Here is a 21,425-nt window from a genome sequence, read left to right on the forward strand (position 1 = left end):
GAAAGTACCTGATATTTTAAAAGTAAGGGGATGAGAAATACAGGAAAGAGAAAATACTGTGGATTCTAAATATTTGCAATGAGTGTTTTAAAGAACTTCTGTTGTTTTTAAAGGTGGTATTACTTTTAAGATGGTTTAAATGTTTTCTAGAAACCTTTAAGTGAATAAAAACACTGGACTCCCTCTGACTTACAGATTAATCAGTAACAGGTATCTATCTGTAAATGTTAGTTTAAGACTGAAAGCGTCCAGAAGGAAGACAGTCATTTGTATTTAAAAGCTAATTTCTTTAGTTTAAAAAACTGTAATTTATCATAGAGAAAAGAACACATATAATGTATTTGAACTGTTAAGGAACTGAATAACAAAGTGTATCTATACTTATCACTCATCTTCAGAAACAGAACACTTCTATTAACGTTGAAGTCCCTAACCTTTCCAGATCCATAAACCTTCCCTCCTCTTCATTTCCATGTTTTCTTTAGCTTTACCAACTCTTCATGCATTCAGAACACCTTAATTTCTTAGGATTAATTTTATTATTTTTAATAGCTTTATGGAAATATAACTGATTATATTAAAGCATACATATTTAAGGTATCTAATTTGATGTTCTGATATAAGTAAACATTTAGGAAACTATCATTATAATCAAGACAATGAACATATCTATCACCCCCAAGAGACTCCCCATGCCCTTCTGTAACACTTTTCCTCCCGCCACACCCATCCTTTCCTCAGACAATCATGGACCTGCTCTCTGTCATTATATAGTAGTTTGCATTTTCCAGAGTTTCATGTAAATAAAACCACATAGTATGTACTCTGGCTTCTTTCACTCAGTATAATTATTTTGAGATGCAGCCATACTGTTCCATATATCAATGTTTATTCCTTTTTATTGCTGAGTCATATGCCATTGTATGGATATACCATAATTGTTCACCCATTCACCTAACTGATAGATATGAGTTGTTTCCAGTTTTAGGCTATTATGAATAAAGCTGCTATAATACATTTGTGTACACATTTTTTAAAAAAAGGATTTTATGTGTGTATGTATTTAAAAGTAAGCTCAATGCCCAAAGTGGAGCTCAAACTCATGACCCCAAGATCAAGAGCTGGATGTTCTACCAATTGAGCCAAGCAGGTGCCTCTGGTATACACATCTTTATATGAAAATATGCTTGCATTTGCCTTGGGTAAATACCTATGAGTGTAATGGCTAGATTATATGGCAGATGAAGGCTTAATTTTTACGAACTGCCAAATTGCTTTCCAATATGGTTGTATTATTTGACATTCCAATAGCAGCATATGAGATGTCAGAGCTTTTGTTCCTCCAACATTTAGTGTGTCATCATTCTAACAGGTGTATGTTATCTCACTGTGGTTTTAATTTGTATTCCCTTATGACTGATGATGTTGAACATCTATTCACATGTTTACTTGCTACTTATACATCTATGATTGTATGTTTGGTCAGATTTCTTGCCCACTTTATTTTAGGTTGTTTGTTTTCTTATATTTAAGTACTGGAGTTCTTTATATAGTTTGAATACAAGTCCTCTATCAGATACATTTTGTAACTATTTTCTCTTTGTTGCTTTTCTTTTCATTGTCTTAACATTGTCTTCTGACAAGAAGTTTTAAATTTTGATGAAGTGATTTTGGTTTTATTTCTTAGATCTTTGCATAAAGCAGCCATCAGGATGTTTTCCTATATTTTCTTCAGAAATGTGTAGCTTTAGGTTTTCATTTAGGTATACTTAAAATTAATTTTTGCATATGGTGTGGAGGTTCTCATTTTTTTTTCTTTTGCACTTGGAAGACAATTGCTCCAGTGCTGTTTACTGAAAAGACAATCCTTTTTCCACTGAACTGTCTTTAACATCTTTATTAAAAATTAGTTGTCCTTAAATCTTTACATCTGTCTTTACATCTTTATTGAAAATTAGTGCCCAGGGTCACCTGGGTGGCTCAGTTGATTGAGCATCCAACTCCTGATTTCAGCTTAGGTCATGATCCCAGGATAATGGGACTAAGCCCCATGTTAGGCTCCACATTGAGTATGGCACCTGCTTGAGATTCTCAATCTCTCTCTCCCCTTCTGCCCCTCTCACCTACTCACACGCTCTCCCTCCCTAAAAAATAAAGAAAAAATTTTTTAATAAAAAAATTAGTTGTCCATATATTTATTGGTCTATTTTTATACTTTTTATTCAGTTTCATTCATCTATTTGCCTATCTTGACACTAATACCACACTGTATTGATTACTGTAGTTTTAATAAGTTTGATATGAGGTAGTGTCAATCTTTCAACTTAGTTGTTCCGAAGGTTTTTTTGGTTATTCTTGGTCCTCTGTATTTCCATATAAATTTTTAAATTGGTTAGCTAGTTATACATACATAATAAATATAAAGATCTGTTGAAATTTTGAGCTGGATCGTTTTTTATCTATGGATCTATTTAGAAATTATATCTTAGAAATACTGGGTTTTCTAACCCAAGAACCTGGTATATCTCTTATGCATTTGTCTTCTTTATATCTCTTAGCAATGTTTTAGTTTTCTTTCTTTTCTTTTTTATAAATTTTTTAAAATCTTTATTTATTTTTGAAAGACAGAGAGAGACAGTGTGAGCAGGGGAGAGGTAGACACAGAATCTAAAACAGGCTCCAGGCTCTGAGCTGTCAGCAAAGAGCCTGATGTGAGGCTAGAACCCACGAATTGTGAGATCATGACCTGAGTCGAAGTTGGACACTTAACTGACTAAGCCATCCAGGCGCCCCAGCAATGTTTTAATTTTCAATGTAAAGGTGTTGTGCATCTTCTGTCAGGTTTATCCCTACGTATTTCAATTTTAATTATAATTTTTAAAAATGTTTTTTATTTATTTTTGAGAGACAGAAAGCGACAGCAAGAGCAGGGGAGGGTCAGAGAGAGAGGGAGACCAAGAATCTGAAACAGGCTCCAGGCTCTGAGCTAGCTGTTAGCACAAAGCTCTACGCGGGGCTCGAAACCATGGACCATGAGATTCATGACATGAGCCAGAGCTGGACGCTTAATCGACTGAGCCACCCAGGCGCCCCTTCAATTTTAATTATAAATAGCATTTAAATTTTTAAAAATTTCTAATTGTTCTTGATGGTGTATATATACATAGAAATGCAATTTTAAATATTGATCTTACATTCTGTAACCACGGTAAACTCACTTATTAGTTGTAGACGCTATTCTAGTAATTCATTGGATTTTCCTACACAGGTTATCATGTCATCAGCAAAAAACCCTACTAGTTTCAGTTCTTTCTTTAAATCTGAAAGCCTTTTATTTCTTTTTCCTATCCTCCTGCACTGGCTAGAATCTCTACTACAATTTTGAATAAAAGTGGTTAGACTGAATATCCTTTTTTGTCCCTAGAGACAAGGCATATATTGTTTTATCATTAAGTATAATATTAGTTGTAGGTTTCTGGCTTTTATCAGGATAAGGAAGCTTTTTTTTTGGTTATTGATTTCCATTCCACTGTGGTCAGAGAACATATGCTCTATGACTTAGATCCTTTTAGGTTTATTGAAACTTATTTTATGACACAGAATATATCACTTAAGTGTTTTTGGTATAACTATTGTGTAGACGCCACTTAATAAATTTTCTTTAGATGTGACTATGGTATTTTGGATGAAGTTCTGTAGTAGCCCTGCATACCTGAATCCCCTACCCCATATCATGAAATAAAAACCTCATCTTAATCATCTGGGGAGACCAAGAAGTTAGGATATCAATAAAAATAAATAATTCATCATGAAGTGAGATGTGGCATTTAATATTTAAAAACAAAATAACAATAGTAATAACTACTTTTAAACATTGGTTGACTTTTTTTTATTCATTACTATGAAACTAGAATATTTTACCAGCTAAATAGCTTATGTTGATTATTAAATAGGATAACAGCAATCAACCAGACAACTGGAAGCAAATACTAACCTGAGCAGCTCCCAAAGGGGGAACACGTAAACGCTTCATAGCTTTTTGTCTGTCACCATCTTCAAGTTCATTAGTCACTACAGCCTAGAAAGACACATTGAATTTTGACACAGGTTATACTAGCCTTGAGTAACACATTAATAATTCTGACCCATTTATATACATGGTATTCTGATAACCTCTTGGTGAATATATACTGAGTAAAGGGGAAAAAATCATGAATAAGATTATTATATTCAAAGCCAGCAAGTAATTACAAAGAGGGAATAGAGATGAGGAATTATTTCATTAAAAAAAGACATTAATGTTCTTGAAAATATGTGGTACACAGTGAGATTACTGTACCTCAGTTTCAGAGATGAGCTGGTTGATTTTCTTGCACGTATAAAAAGGCGCCACTTCTACATGAGCCACTCGCCAATCTGCTCCACGAGATGTTTCCAGGATCTTGTCATGCTTTTTGAGGATTTTTCGAAACCCTGTAAAATTCAGATTCTACAGAAAGAAATAAGAAAAACTACTATAATTTCCACTACCATAAAAGAAGAAAAATAATAAGCACTATGCATTCATGAGCTGACTGAAGACTGAGTACTGAAGAAAACGGCAATGCTTTCATACAAGCATTTACTACTAAAAAGATACGACTCTTCTTTCTTATTTCTTTCTATTTATTTCAAGGTAGTATTGCCGTCAGTAATAAATAAATGAAAAAACCACCTGAACTATGAATCCTAGTATTTCTATTTCAAGTAAATTAATAAAAGTCTTTTTTTCTTATGTACAATATTTTCTTATGTACAATATTTTCTTATGTACAATATTCTCAAAAAGGCTAGTTCATATTATTTTGCTTCATGATCAAAAGAAGACTGTCAGAAAAAATTTTGGAAATATCATATACTGAATACATTTATTAGTTTTGATTCTGAAAGACTGGTATAGCTATGTATTTTACCCCTGATGTGCAAGCATTTATGAACCAGCATGGAGAAATGGAAAATCGTCTATTTCATGTTGCTTCCATCCATTCTCAGTTTGGGGCTGGGAGAGTCAGTAGAAGTGATCGTGTACACAGGGCTTTGCTGACTGTGGGTGGAAGCTTGCAGTCTTTCTCCATTTCCACAATATCAAAATAGTATACTTTTCTACAGTCTCAAATTGTCGTTTTTTGATCAACATGCAAAAAAAAAAAAAGCAGGAAACTGTGGATTTTCATGGTTCTTTAAACCAGAAGCCTCCCAAATTTGTTGACCACATGGCCTTATCAGTAAAAAAATTGAGTACTCACTCCAAATTAGACTTTGCATGCCTGCTAGTTTGTATATAATTTTTTTTCTCATTCTTCAATAAATCATCTTAAACTTTCCTTGGGGTGCATACACCATGACTTAAAGACTGCTTTTAATTAATTTTCTTTCTCCTCACTTTCAATATAAATAGATTCTTACAGAATAGCCAGCCTCAAAGAATAGAGAATAGATTAGAACTTTTATAATTAACAATTATTTTTGTTTTCACAAGGAGCTTTTTTTAAAATGTTGGTTTGTTTTTGAGAAAGAGAGACAGATCACAAGTGAAGGAGGGCAGAGAAAGAGAGAGAGGGAGACACGGAATCCGAAGTAGGTTCTAGACTCTGGGCTGTCCGCACAAGGCCTGATATGAGGCTCGAACTCACAAACCCTGAGTTTATGACCTAAGTCAAAGTCAGACACTTAACCATATGAGCCACCCAGGCACCCCAAGGACCTTTTTATAATGACCCCAAACAAAAGCTGCTGGGAAAGTTAATAAAATTAAAATGGGTATTTCCCTGTAACATGCAAGCATAATTAGTGAAATATGAAACAATATTTTATAGCACTATAAGAAAGAATACATTTTTGTTTCTTTTAAAATGTAAATTTATAATGCTATGGATAAATTACAAAGGAAAAGCATTTTTCATCATACACTTTACTATTCTTTGAATGATAAAATATTAAGTTATCAAAGAATATCATAGAATTATCAAAGGGAAAGAGATAGAAATAAGTACATTTATTAACAACTTAGATTACTGCAGATATGAGACTATGTCTTCTTATTTTAAAACTCCAATATTCACCGCTAGAATACTTTTGTTGTATAACCTTTAGTTTTTATCCCGTGAGGATTCTTTTTTTAATATTATTTTTTAATGTTTATTTTTGAGAGACAGAGACAGAGAATGAGCAGGGTAGGGGTATAAACAGAGGGAGACACAGAATCTAAAGCAGGATCCAGGCTCTGAGCTCAGCACAAAGCCTGACACAGGTGAAATCACCACCTGGGCTCAAGTCAGACGCTTAACTGACTGAGCCACCCAGATGCCCCCATTCCTGTAGTGATTCTAACCACAGATTAGAAGTACTGATCACAAAAAATGGAAAAAGAATAGTACATAGGGTCTCTTTAAAGATTAGAGAAGCTTTTGCCTATTGAAATGTTTATTACTGAAGAAATAATCTGTTTTTCAATAAATCTGTTGTAGATTTAACTATGTAAACAAATCTGTAAAGATTTGTATTAGAATTAATAAATGCCTTCAATTTCCATGAATTTAGTGTACATGGTAGTAAGGCTGTACTTTTAAAAATACTGAATTTTAAAAACAGTGAGTCATATATGATAATTGCATAGATATTTCATTTCTATATATATACTTGCTGTGACCTAATTTCTTTTCTCTCACAAGAATTCTTTTCTACTTAAAAAAAACTGTTTTACTAATGTAGTTAACATACAGTGTTACATTAGTCTCAGGTGTACAATATAGTGATACAGTAATTCTACAGAGGTTTTTTTATTATAGAGTCATACTGCAGTCTATGGATAATAAAATTAGAAGGATTCTTAGTGGCAAGTTGAAAAGTCAGTATCTTTTATAATATTATTAGTGCTAGTTTCAGGAGCGTTAACTGTCTAATTGCCTTTGTGGAAATTTTGCTATCGGTGTGGAGGAATATAAAGCTCTTACATAGCCAGCAGTGGTTGGGTAGACATATACAATTTCTTATTTCTATTCACCACTACCAGAGATGCCTCTAAAAATAGGAAGCAAACTGTGAATGAAACTGTGAATGTTGTACAAAAGGTTTTAGAAAAGTGATCTTCAAAAACACAAGTCTTTAAAAAATTTTTTTATGTTTATTTTTGAGAAAAAGACAGTGGGAGTGGGGGAGGGGCAGAGAGCGAGGGAGACACAGAATCTGAAGCAGGCTCCAGGCTCTGAGCTGTCAGCACAGAGCCTGACGTGAGACTTGAACCCACAAAGGTCGTGAGGATCATGACCTGAGTCGAAGTCAGACTGACTAGGCCACCTAGGTGCCCCAAAAATAGAAATCTTGTTAACACTATTTGGCTAACTTTTGATACATGGTTTTGAGCCAATAAGAACATCTGAAATCACATTAAGAACCTAAAAAATAATGACATGCTAAAGATTTTCCTTTTTGGATTGGCCCGTTAGTATAGCTCAAGGTTAATTTCAAATTTCTCAATTATTTGAAGACTCCATTCTCCAGACAAAAACTGAAGTACCTGATAGTTCTGCAGCAGGATAAGACTGAGGTAGAACTCGCTGAAGGCCAGTTTAAGGTCTTTAATATTCCTATGTTGGACACGTTCCTCGTGGGACAAGTGGAAGACTGGCTTTCTGCGTTGCCGCAGGGTAGTGACGCCAGTGCTCTCTTTCTGTGCATCCAGGGATGACTGAAGCTCATTCTGAAGTGTAGCAAACCTGCGCTGAGCCTCCGCAAGCTTTTCTATTAAAAAAAAAGAAAGAAAAAAGAATTTCAAAACATCAAGGTAAAAAAGCTGGCAAAGTTCTCACTGACTTCTGAATTTTTAGTATTTATTCTAGTTTGTTTCCCTAAAATTTCTAGGAAATAAAATGTTACATGTAATATTTGGTTACATGTAATATTTGGAACTAGATAGGACAAAAATGTTTTTGTATAACTTTTCATTCTATCATTCTATCCCACATTTCCCTCCCTGTAAAACCTCAAGTGTACCCTTTGTTTTTACAGATGAAGATATAGAATTTTTAAAAGCCATGAAAAGTGAGAATACAAAATAGTACAGCCACATTATAATTTGGAAAGCAGTTTGTCAATTCTCAGAAAGTTAAATATAGAGTTAGTTAACTTAAGATACAGCAATTTTACTCCTAGATATATACCCAAGAGAAATGAAAACATCTATTCACACAAAAACTTGTACATATGCCCAATGTGTATTCACAATAGTCACAAAACCTGGAAAAACAGTAAAAAAAAAAAAAAAAAAAAAAACCCTAAATGTCCATCAACCAGGATAAGTGAAATATGGCATATGTATACACACACACACACACACACACACACACACACATACACACACACATATATATACATATATATATAATGGAAATATTATACAGTCATAAAAAAGAATCAAGTACTGACACATGCTACAACATGAATGAATCTTGAAGAAATCATGGTAAGTGAAAGAAACGAGACACAAAATGCTACATGTTATTTTATTCTTATTCCATTTATATGAAATGTCCAGAACAGGCAACCCAGATAAAGTAGATTGTGATTACCAGGGTTTAGGGGGTCAGAAGAATGAGGAATGACTGCTAATGAACATGGGACATGTTCTGGAATTATATAATGGTGATGGTTGTACAACCTTGTGAATATTCATGATTTGAATCTCTCTCTTCAGGAATAGCTCAGTCTCTCTTAATGGCTCATGTGAGTAGATCAAGCTCACTTGGGATAATCTCCCGTTGTTTCTTTTTTTAATGTTTATTTTTGAGAGAGCACATGCACATGATCTAAGCACAGGAGGGGCAGAAAGGGAGGGAGACACAGAATCCGAAGCAGGCTCCAGGCTCCAAGCTGTCAGCCCAGAGCCCGACGCGGGGCTTGAGTTCATGAACCATGAAATCATGACCTGAGCTGAAGTTGGGCGCTTAATCAACTGAGCCACCCAGGTGCCCCAATAATCTCCCATTCTTAAAATCAACTGATATGGGACCTTAAATACAGCTGCAAAATCCCTTCAGCGCCAACACTAGATAGATGTTTGACTGAATAACTGGGAAAAGATAGAGAATACATCAGGAGGAAAGGATCTCAAAGGCCTCCTTAGAATTATGCTATCATGTATCTCTATACTGATGCAAATTTCTAGAGACTCCAAATGCCACTTGGTCCAGCAGTCAAATGGAGATTTATAATGTTCAGGTGACAAATGAAATACTACCTCAGGTTTAATTCACAATGGAATTCACATGGACTCACAATGTGAGTCCATGAACTCACATTATAATTACTTTCCCAGTCCTAGAATGTGTAACTAGAATAGAAACACCAGGCCGCTTGTACAAATCTCACATTGACTCTGACCCAGGGGTAAGGGCCATTATTGTAGGAAGGACTAGTGGAAGTTCCTAGAACTTTTCCCTATCAAGATAATAACCAAGAAGCAAAAATACATCCCTAGGGGAACTCCAGAGGTTAGTGCCACAACCAGAGACTTGAAAGATACAGGGATGTTGATATCTATCACCACTTCCCCATTTAATTCATATGTTTAGTCTGTGCAGAAGTTGGATGGATCTTGAAGAATGCCTGGATTACAGCAAACTTAACCAAGTGCTCACTCTAATGGTAGCTGCTATTCTAGATGTGGTATCATCACTGGAGCAAATCAACACGGCCTCTAGCACCTGGTATGCAGCTATGCACCTAATAATGCAGCTTCTTATCTGGCAGCAGATGCCAGCATTGTCTCTGAGTCCCAGAAATGGCACCATTCCCCGTAAGTACTGGTCAGCCACCTAGTGGCAGGCCGAATGCAACTGGATGCAGGGGGTAGATATGTCCTCTCTGGAATAAATGTATTCTTGATGTGGTTGTACTTTCCCTGCTCATAATGCTTCTGGTTAGCACCACTACTAACTAACTGGAATGCCGTATCCATTTTCATGGTATACACACGGCTTTGTTTCTGATCAAAAAACTCATTTCACAGTGAAGGTAGTAAAACAATAAGCATATCCATGGAATATAATGGTCCTACCACATATCCAGAAATTGCTAGCTCAAAGACTTATCAAAATGAGTTGTGAGACAAAACTCTTAAAGAATAGGGTTCTATCTTACGGGCTGTAGTACTTAGTACTACATAGTAGTAGTATGTAGTGTTAAGACCATTACATTGGTGTTTAGCAAACACGGCCAAAATACGGTCTAAGCATCAAGGGATGGAAGTGGAGTGGCTCTTTTCACTACTACACTGAAAATTCACTCATTCAAATTTTTGCTTCCCAATCTGCAACTTGAGCTCTGCCTATTAGTTAGTTCTCAAGGAGAAATGCTTCCTTCAGAGGAATAGAGCAACAGTTCTACTGAATCGGAAGATGAGAAACACCTGGACATTTGGGTCTCATACCAGCAAAGAAGTTGTTTCCTGGTTGGTGATTAATCCCAATTGCCAAGGGGAAAGTGAATTGCTGACATACAATAGGAGCAGGGAGGATTGTGTCCATAACCATGAGACTCTCTGGAACACATCTTAGCATTTCCATGACAAGTAATAAAGGTTGATGGAAAACTACAGATAAAAAAAAGAAGAATTATTGAGGATTCAGACCCATTAGGAATTGAAGTCTGGGACATTCCATCCACTAAAGAACCCTAGTCAGCTGGGCTTCTGGCTGAGGGCAAAGGTAATAAGGAATGGGCAGTGGAAAAAGCAAATCATAGATACAAACTATGGCCTCCTGCCCTTCATGCTCTTTTACATAGTTTATATTTTCTACTCTCTTTTTGTTGCATTCTGGGTAAACTACTTCAGCTCTATGTTCAAGTGTATAAATTTTCTCAATCTCTACCTAATTTGCAGGTTTAACTGGTTAAAATATTAATTTCAGTGATTATATTTTCATTATTAAAAGTTTTAATTCGTTATTTTAAAAAGTCAATTTTGATGGTTTCCTTTTTGTTAATGGTTTTGATACTCTCTTCTATACTTTAACTATATTAAGCATATATTTTATTTTGTATCCCATAATTTTGAATATTTTATGCAGCATTTTACTGTTTTGTAGTTGAGAGGTTTTCAGGATTTCTTCCTAATTTTCCATATTGTAAGAAAAAGAACTATTTACCTATTTTCAAATCACAAACTGAAAAGGCAAAATGAATCTCAAGTCTCTTATTATAGAAGTCAAGCATTTCTATCGCAAAGTTGTTTATCTTATTATCCTTCTGATCAAAAACAATATAGAACTTTTTGATTCTGTTTTGGTCCACTGTGTACTTAATGATTCAGTATTTTTTTTTCATGATCCTCCTAGATCAAAAGATATAATCTAACACTTCTGTTTTATTAACAACTTAAGTATTTATGTCCTAACCACTTACAAGCCATTTGAAAAAACAGTATACACAAATATAAATACAACATATAATGAAATAATGTGAAACTTTATCCAAGGTCAACTGTAAATTACTTTATTAATTAAAAACCTTAGGTAACTTTGTAAGCCAGAAAATCATAAGTAATATGAATGGCCAATTCTTACAGTTAAAAGATATATGAATTTGCTATCTGTTTACCATCCATAGCCACAGTTGTCAATATATAAATTTTGTAATTATTTACATCTTCCATCATATGGATATTAAAAATGAAAGCAGTCCAAAAAATGGAAAGAAAGAACTGTTACTTCCTGTATGCCAGCAATGTCATGAAACACATAAATGCCTCCTCATCTGGCAAACTCCTTACTCATTTTACAAGGCTAATCTCAAATATCATTTTCTATGTAAAGTCTTTCTTGCCTAACAACTCTCAGCTACAACTTGAAACTCCCTCTACAGGGCTCTCATTAGACCACAAACATGCCTATGAAGCACACTGAACATAATTATTTGTTTATATGTTTGTTTTATTAGCTAACTGTGAGCTAAGGCCAATGCTTCTCTCTTGAGAGCAAAAAGAATCTTCATGTTTTAATGGTGAACAATTTTCTAAAAGCTTTTCAAGGTATTAGAATAGCATAAAATTCACCCATGGTAAGCATAGTTTACTAATTTTTAGTAAATTTGCAGAGTTGTGCAATCATCAACACTATCCAATCTTAGAACATTTCCAACATCCCATACACTTCTGTCATGGCCACTGGCTGTCAATCCTTATTCCCACCCCTAGTCCCAAGTAACAACTAATCTGCTCTCTGTTTCTATACACTTGCCTTTTCTGGACACTTTTATAAAGGAATGATACAATATATTGTCTTTTGCATCTGTCTCGCTTCTTAGTATAACGACCTTGAGGTTCATCCATAGAAGTTTGTTCTTTTTATTGCTGAATTATACTTTGCTGGGTGGATATACCACATTTTGTTTAAATATTCATGTTGATGGACAAGTGAATTGTTTCTATTTTTTTACTATATAAATTATGCTATTAATATTCACATATAAAGTTTTGTAAGGATTATCATCATCTTTATAAAAGCTTGCATACAGTACGCTCAATCAATGTTTATTGACTGAGTGAATGAATATGTAGGAAAAAGTCTCTAGTAATCCAAGTGTCTACATAGAAATAGAAAATTAATAAATACCAGGGGTATTTTGCTAGGTTTTGATCCAGTGATTCTCTTCCTTAAGGGAAAGGCTATCTGGGAGAGCATGTAAGGGAAAATCCTTGTTTGGAAGTAGGGGAATATAAAACATATGTAATTTCAAAAAAGAATCCAATATTACCATAGTTATGGTGTTATACTTAGAAAAAGGGTTTAATACCTATCAACAGGTTTTTAAAAGGATAAGAAATACTGCATCTGAAAACAAGTGTCTGAATCTATTTTTCAATGACACCACAGTTTTCTAGAGTCAGGTCTTGGCAATAAATTCCAATCTCTACTCACTCCAGTAATACAAATGACTAAATGAGAACAGATTATTTTAAGGATATATACTTAATGCCATAAGTTCTCAGATAATAAAATATTTGATAGAAATTTTCAATAACCATTCAAAAACTTTCAAAGCACCTATATGTTGCTTAAAGAGCTACAGGGTTAACGAGATCTTACTTACGTTTATTTATCTATTTTGAAAGACAGAGAGTACATGTGTGAGCAGGGAGAGAAAGTTCAGAGAGAATCCCAAGCAGGCTCTGAGCTGTCAGAGCAAAGCCTGACATGGGCTCAATTTCACGAACTATGAGATCATGACCTGAGATGAAATCAAGAGTCAGATGCTCACCTGACTGAGCCACCCAAGCACCCAACAAATTTTTTTTTTAGCTTTTACCAGATTTATATATATTTTACTTTTAGAAGAAAGTTATTTCAGAACTATAAGCTATCTTCAGAATAACAAAATTATTATACTTATGCAACTCAAGAATGTCGATAAAATAAAGTTCATGTTTTAGAACATTTTTATTTTTTATATACTTATCTTGCAATGTTATGATCTTGCTAATTCAACTTATGGGCATCAGTATTTTCTGAAATACAAAATGTGTAAGAAGGCTGGCCCATCCTAGATGATTCAGGATAGTTTAATTCTGATGTATTCCATGTAATTTTTGTTCTGCTTTTATCTCAAAATCTTATTACCCAAGGTTGTTATACCTCAGATACTAAAAGCTAAAATTTTCATGTGTGAATAAAACAATTCCAGCCTCAGCAGACTATTTGTTATCCTCCTCACCCCCAAATATGTCATGTACTTTGATGTCATGATGATCTGGACAGGTGTTTCCCTGGAACACTGCACTCCAACTCTTTTCCAACTATTGTCCTCAATATGCTCCTCCAAAAGCACGAGGAAATGCCTACACATTTTCAAAGATCCAATTTAAATTTTACTTCTTCTGTAGGCTTTTCCTCAATCCCTCTCTTTTCCTTAAAGCAAAGTCAATGGTTCTTCATGTTGGTTTCCACAGTACTTTGCAAAATTCAAAAATATCAAGCATCATATTGTACATAAAAGAAAGAGTACAATTTGAAAATATACACAATAGCTATAATATAGGTATTTTCCATTCTACCATTTCTTTCATTTATTTTTAAATTTTTATTATTTATTTTAAAGTTTATTTATTTTGTGAGAGGTAGGAGATAGCATGAGTGGTGGAGGGGCAGAGAGAGAGGGAGAAAGAGAATCCCAAGCAGCTTCCATGCTGCCAGCACTGAGCCCGATGCAGGGCTTGAACTCACCAAACCGTGAGATCATGACCTGAGCTGAAATCAAGAGTCACACACTTAACCAACTGAGCTACCCAGGTGCCCCTATATATTTTTTAAATGCCTGTGATGACCCCAGGTATTTTAATTCCCTGACCCATGTGTAGGGTCGCAACCTACAGTTAAAAAAAAACAAAAACAAACATTAATTTAGATGACAGTCTTTTTTTTTTTTTTTTAAGATGCCATCCTGCAACTGTGTTACTCCATGACCATGGGCATTCCCCATCTTCTCAGTCTTAGAAAGAAAGAAAAGATAAGATAGAAGAGAGGGACAGTGGATATGTGGATAGTACATAAATAATTTCCTACTTCTCCCCTACTCCCCCATTCTTTAATAGCTCTGAAATAAATTAAATGATTCTGTTGAAATGAACTCAAGAGAATCATGATACAGGAAAATATGTAGGACACTGGGAATTTTAAACAATATTACAGACCTATGATCACCCTAATTAATATATACTTAATCCATGTCTTTACAAATATGCAAGCAAACACATACACACATACCAGTCATTAAGTCATAATTTAGCTATGTGGGTACTAAATACATATGATCACTTGTAAAATGAATATTTGGTATTTCAGTGAGAGAGATATTTATATTTTATTGCACACAGTGGCATAGCAATATACAATGCCTCAAATTCAGTAAGAATAAAGAAAAACAGACATATAACAGGATTACAAAAATAACTCTTAATAGGAATAGTTCTGAGTAACTATTATCCAATTGGTCTTGCATATATATAAAGCCTGAAAATATTTTGTAGCCAAGAAATAAATGTTTCTAATGCCATAATTTTCATACCTATAAATAACACCACTGCAATTTCCTTCCCTCCTACCTTGTCCCCCCTTCCCTTACTCTTTTTTGGTAATGAAAAAAAAAGCTCATTAACACTGCTGTGAATTCAGAATAAGTGAAGCCAAAAAATTAGGACAGGTCAGAAAAAACAGATTGTTTAGAAACAAAGGAAGAAGCCCTTAGCTATTTAAAACATTTCAACCAGAGTGCCTGGGTGGCTCGGAAGGTTAAATGCCTGACTCTTGATTTTGACTCAGGTCATGACCTCACAGTTTCATGAGTTCAAGCCCTGTGTTGCGCTCTGCACCTCCCCTGCTCTTGCTTACAGTATTCTCTCAAAATAAATAAACATTAAAACAAAAACATCCCAACAACAACAACAACAAAGGCTTGCCTGTTTTGATAATGGAGTATTAAAAGCAACAGACACATTCTAACATTTTGTTTTTATGTAGGCACATAAAAAATACTACTTAGAAGCTAAGTAATTTGAATGGAGAGAGAAAGCAAACTGGTTCAAAGAGAAAGATATTGTAACATGAAGTCATTCATGTTACCAATGGAAAAGGATATTACAGACCACCACAGAAAAAGGTTTCTGACACTATAGCCTCCAGGATTGATGCCAGGTTTAGTTCTAGAAGAGATCTAGGAGACTTCAATAACTAGCAATGTTATCACCAAAAAGGAGCCTTCCTTTAAAAAAAACTTCCCTTTCCTCCCATAGTCTTCAAATATTAAAAGATTTTATGTATTAATAGAAATAAAGAGCAATACAATGACTTACATGACTGACCTCAAACTACTGTCAATAGTTTCTGACTCATCACATGTAGAACCCTAGAGGGCTGGGAATGAATTTGCTCATTTTACCAGGAGGTACATGGAGGCCTAAGAAGGATAAATGGTAAACTTCTAAAAACAAATAGTAAGGATCAAAAATCCAAAATGTAACTGGTAGGTAACAGAACTGGTATGAAAATAAATATGTACGTTTTAGTAGTATCCATTCTATGCTTTGTTTGGCTTTTATAGCATTTTGTTTGGGGTACTTAAAAGTGACCATTATTAGCTGACCATTCAATAACTTGTGAGAGATAAGTGGTGGAGGTAGGTTTATAAGCTGAACCCATCCCTGTTATTTTAGTTATTTATAGTTTTTCTGTGCCCTAGCCTCTGAGGATTGCTGTCTATAAGACAATCTGCCATGGAGTAGGTGGCTAAATAAGGAGAAAAATGATACTGTCTAGAACAAGTGCCAAATTCTATTTCTGTCAATCATGTCTTCATATTACCCCTCACTTCCTGACCTGGCAAAAAGTCAGTCTGAAGACTATCAATTTGTACCTACTCCGTGGTGACATCAAGAGACATGCCCTACCGGCCCTGCCAATACAGTAGGAAAAAGGAAGTCACTTCATCACAGCCTCCAAATTTCTAATAGCAGAAAGTTTAAACTTATTTTTGAAAAATAATGAAATTTAAGATTTCATTTTTCAAACTAGGTTGTAACTCAATATGGGGTCATAAAAGTAATTGTGTAGATCATAAGTCAGCATTTTATAAGTCAAATAGAAATAATTAAATATAGAAAACAGAATATATATTATACATAGTAAGGATATTATTCTATGAAAAAATATTAATTATTTAAGTGTGCTGCACATACACATATATAGTTGCATACAAACATACATAAAACACACATATCTGACTAGGTGTAATGGGTCACATTTGTATATAGTTTGTACTGTAACTCAACATGTAAAAAGTATGTCTCTCTTATTAACAGCATTTTTTTCCTTTTTACACCAATAAGCATTATCTACTCTTTGTGATCTAAATAATCCATGTAGAATTGGGGTCAGAGATCCTTCCACCCACAAACAAACAAAAAACCCTAATAAACTTGACTTTCAAATTTTTCATTTACAGCCTTACATCATTTCCTATAACCTTTTCTCGATCTAAATACTCTTTCCCCTACAAACGCCTTCCTCTTAGCTTCCTCTTCCTCATTCTTTATTACATGGGCTCCCTGTCTTTCTCTGTCTACACTTCTAGTTCCTCTTTCCCTCCTACTCCTAACTGGAAATTATCTCTGTTCTTGCACATTGCAATTTCTCCGTACATTTTTTCCTTACTGAAAATCTATCCATTGCACAGTTTCAAATAATATTTCTATTTTGTCTCCACATTATAGGTACTTAGAATGTAGTGCAAAGGACATGAATATATGCTGTGCCCTTTCATGGTTCTGTGTCTCTGTGTAAACTGCTCTCTCTGCCTAGGAAGTCTAGCCATAAGGGAGAGATGAGGGGAACTAAGGCATTTGCTTCCTTGTTTCTTTTTTGCTAAACGGGAGTGATTTGCTAAGGAGACTAAACCAGTAAAAAGGAAAATCGATGCATTTACTTACATTCTTAAAAGAAAAGATTACTGGCACAGGTCTTAAGGAACTAAAATTCAGTCAGTAGTTGCAGAGATTTGCCATGGACTGAAAAGGGATATCTTTTCTAAGACTGGAGGGAAATAAATAAGGGTAAGAATGTCAACAAGCATTTGGGGGAGGGGTGGCCTAGATCTTCATTAGTATTATACACAAACAGGAGCTGAAGGCCTTTATTTTTATTTGTAAAGAAGGAGATATAATGAGCAGCATGGAGAAGATGGTGGGGTCAGAAAGTTCAAGACAATGAAGCTGGGTCCAGAAAAACACGTTGGAGCATGGAATAGGGCACTGATTAGGACCAGTGGGCAGGCAGCTTTGAGGACACAGTTAAGAAGTAACAATGAATTCATACTGGTTCAAATTTGTTCTGGTATGTGATTTTTTCCCCCTACCTATCCTAAGCAGCCAGGGGATAGGCTTGGAGAAAGAAAGGCGGGATTGGTTCACAGAGGGAATTTTGTTAGGCAGAAATAATACAAAGCAATGAAGGTAAAAGGATTAAAAAGCACAGGGACAAAGTGGTTAAAGATGACTAAAGCGAAGTAATTCTGGGAGGGGCCTTATCAACTGGAATAGATGAAGGATTCAAGAAACTTGAGCTCTGTGAGATGGAAAAACAAAGGTTAAAGAACTAGGGGAGTAAACATATATAAAAAAGAATTTTAAAGGGTTAGATATAAATAAAGTTCTAGTATTTCCTCCTCAACTCCAATAGCATCTTGTAGATGCCACTCAGGAGACAGTGTTCAAGAGATAGAAATGAGAATTCCATACAATGGAAAGACAAAGAAATGTAATTAATAAGCAGGAACTGTGTAATTTAGCTCTGAAACGATAAAATCAAATTTCTAACTCTTCAAAGCTTTAGACTGGACTTTAGTGAAGCGCAATCAAGATACTAGGTCACAAGGAGGTCCCCAAATCCTTGCAACTCCAAAAGAATCTAGTGAATGACCATATGAAGCTTAAATACTGAAGTACTAGATATGTTCCTACTTCAGCTATAGAAAATATCCCTAAATGCAGCATAGGAGGGAAAACAATTTGAAAATAATTATCAGAAGGTTAAACAATGACATGCCAAGTTTCTCTCTCCTTAACAACAGAAATTGTCTCTTCCATGTTGTAACAAAAAACTACTCACCTGAATAAAATGTGTTGATTTTGGCAAGTTCCTTTTCACAGGTTTGGAAAAATTTTTCTTCAAACTTGGCAAAATACCTCTTTACTGTGTCCTCATCTGTAACTGAAAGCAAGGAAAACAATATTTTAATTTAATGTCCAAAGGTCAATTAAGAAAGCTAGGGAAAGGGTGTCTGAGTAGTTCAGTTGGCTAAGCATCAGACTCTTGATTTCATCTCAGGTCCTGATCTCAGGGTCATAAATTCAAGCCCCTCATTGGGCTCCATGCTGGGTGTGAAGCCTGTTGAAAAAAAACAAAAACAAAACCAAAAAAAAACCAGGCACCTGGGTGGCTCAATCAGTTAAGCGTCTGACTCTTGGTTTCAGTTCAGATTATGATCTCACGGTCCCTGGGATTGAGCCCCAAGCTGAGCTCTACCCTCGCATGGTACAGAGACTGGTTGAGATTCTTTCTCCCTCTCTCTCTGCCCTGACCCCACTTGCATAAGCTCACGCTCTCTCTCTCTCTCTCTCAAAAATAAATAAAGGAGCACCAGGGTGCCTCAGTCAGTTAAGCATGGACTCTTGGTTTTGGCTCAGGTCATAATCTCACAGTTTCATGAGTTTGAATCCCACATCAGGCTTTGTGCTGGCAGCATGAAGCCTGCTAGGAAGTCTGTCTGTCTGTCTGTCTCTCTGTCCCTCTCCCTCTCCTCCCCCACTTGTGCTGCCTCTGTCTCTCTCAAATAAATAATTAAACTTTAAAAAATAAATACATAAACTTTACAAAACACATTAGGGAAATAAAATTTAAACTTATTACTTTCTTAGCCTTCAAAATGACAACAATGAACTGTGAACCATATTAAGAAAAGACTACTGAAAGGCCTCTTCATAGGAATGTAGCCATTTTTTAACTGGATGAGACTCTCTAAATTTCTGCTATGATTAATTTACAGTGGTAGAGAGAAGAACTGTTCTAAGACTTGAGGAGAGGAAGACACTACTGGAGACAGAGGTGATCAAGGAAAAGTCAAGGTGTTGGGAGTTGAAGATGAATAGGATGCAGCAAGATTAAATATTTCAGGGAACAAAAACGCAGATACAAATATGTAATATGTTCCTGGAAAAATATGAATTGATTGTTCCTACTATATTAAATTGCTATCTACTCATTTTCACTTTGTTGCAACAGTATAGATAAATATAAACTGATGGTTATAAATTAGATATGTTAAGGCTATAGATGGTGGGTATGAAAATAAGTGGGTTGAGTAAATGGGTGACTGTGCAAGTACAGTGATAAATGGCAACTGACATCTTCAGGATAAGGAGTGGTATGAATTCTGGCAAGTGAGAGCGTATGCCCATCTAGCTAGCTGCTTCCCTGTGGTGATGGGTGGTTAAGGTTGTCAGATCTTCTAATTTTCAGAAGAAGCCAAAAATCTAGATATTTAAAAAATACAGTGTAGGCCAACTGATATATGTTTCTGCAGGCTGGATCCACTTGTGAGTTCTATCATACAGCTTATTAATTTACTGAATTAGTAAGTACGAATTAGTAAGTACAGACATATGTAACTTCAGGAACTGTCCCCCTCCCCCCCAGTCTAAAAAGGTATGTGTCTTGTCCAAGTAGATTTGACTAGACTCCAGATGCTAATCATAATACAGAGCTATCCTATTTCTGGATCTATTGAGCATCCTAAGCCTGAAATGTCTAGAAAAAGAATAGATTATTTTATGTCCCTCAGATGTTTCAAATCTTAGTGCAATCCCAAAAACCCTTAAACAATTTGACTGTCCAGGAATAAAACAAAATAGTATTTCCCTGAGTAACACATAACACATACATATATACTAATTCTTTGTATCAGAGATACTTTAAGAAAAACAAAGTTTAAAGTGAAGTTCTAGGGGTGCCTGGGTGGCTCAGGTGTTCAGGCATCTGAATTCAACTCAAGTCATGATGTCGTAGTTCTTGAGTTCAAGTTCTGCATCAGGCTCTGTGACAGCACAGAGCCTGGAAACTGCTTCAGATTCTGTGTCTCCCCCCCCTCTCAAAAATAAATATTAAAACAATTTTTAATTAAAAAAATAAAGTGAAGTTCTAAAAACCATGTCAAATCTATTCATTTAATTTGAATAACACAAATGTGAAAAAAATACCACTACACAAAAGCTTGACTTTTTAAATATATCTACTTCTCCATTTCTTATGCTTTAGAACTTAATAGATAATGCAGGATTCTATGATTTTGCAGTGAAGAAAGGATGGCCACTTTAAGTTCTTCATTTAAGTGAGTAATTTAGGTACAATAAAGCCTATAGCTGCCCAAGGCCACTGAGAATTATTTTTTCAAAGTATAAAGCAGGTCAAAGCTTTCTTTTAAGGTGACCTTGAGTTAGAGATGATCCATGGTAACAGCTGCTACTCTTATAATAACATGTAGCTGTAGCTGACTTAAAATATGAGTTAACTGCCTATTTTCTTTTCATTTTTGTTTTACTCTTTATTGTATTGTTAGGAAAGAAAACCTAAAAGCAAAATATGCGCTTGGTCATACTTACTTTGTTTCTCTATTAACAGAGAGTTTTCATTAACACACATCAACATGAAATGATGGAAATAAAGTTGTTAATCAAAGCAATTTAAATATAGCTTCTGTTTTAAAATAATTTTAACATATTAATCTTCATATAGAGGTTGCATATTCAGCAACATCAAATATTTAAAATATTACCAAGAGCACAGATA

General features: G+C 34.9%; 1 protein-coding gene across 1 annotated transcript in view; it reads right to left on the reverse strand.

The window, feature by feature from the left end:
• XPR1 (xenotropic and polytropic retrovirus receptor 1) overlaps window positions 1-21,425 on the reverse strand; it is a 193,436-nt gene that overhangs the window by 44,768 nt on the left and 127,243 nt on the right. Inside the window, exons 3-6 of the mRNA XM_029933366.1 lie at window positions 18,690-18,791; window positions 7,556-7,779; window positions 4,340-4,489; window positions 3,995-4,078 (exon numbers count right to left, since the gene is read on the reverse strand). Coding sequence (XP_029789226.1) covers window positions 3,995-4,078; window positions 4,340-4,489; window positions 7,556-7,779; window positions 18,690-18,791 — 560 coding nt within the window. The remainder of the gene's footprint in view (window positions 1-3,994; window positions 4,079-4,339; window positions 4,490-7,555; window positions 7,780-18,689; window positions 18,792-21,425) is intronic.

Source organism: Suricata suricatta, chromosome 3 (genome assembly GCF_006229205.1).
Source record: "Suricata suricatta isolate VVHF042 chromosome 3, meerkat_22Aug2017_6uvM2_HiC, whole genome shotgun sequence".
NCBI classification, from domain to species: Eukaryota; Metazoa; Chordata; class Mammalia; order Carnivora; family Herpestidae; genus Suricata; species Suricata suricatta.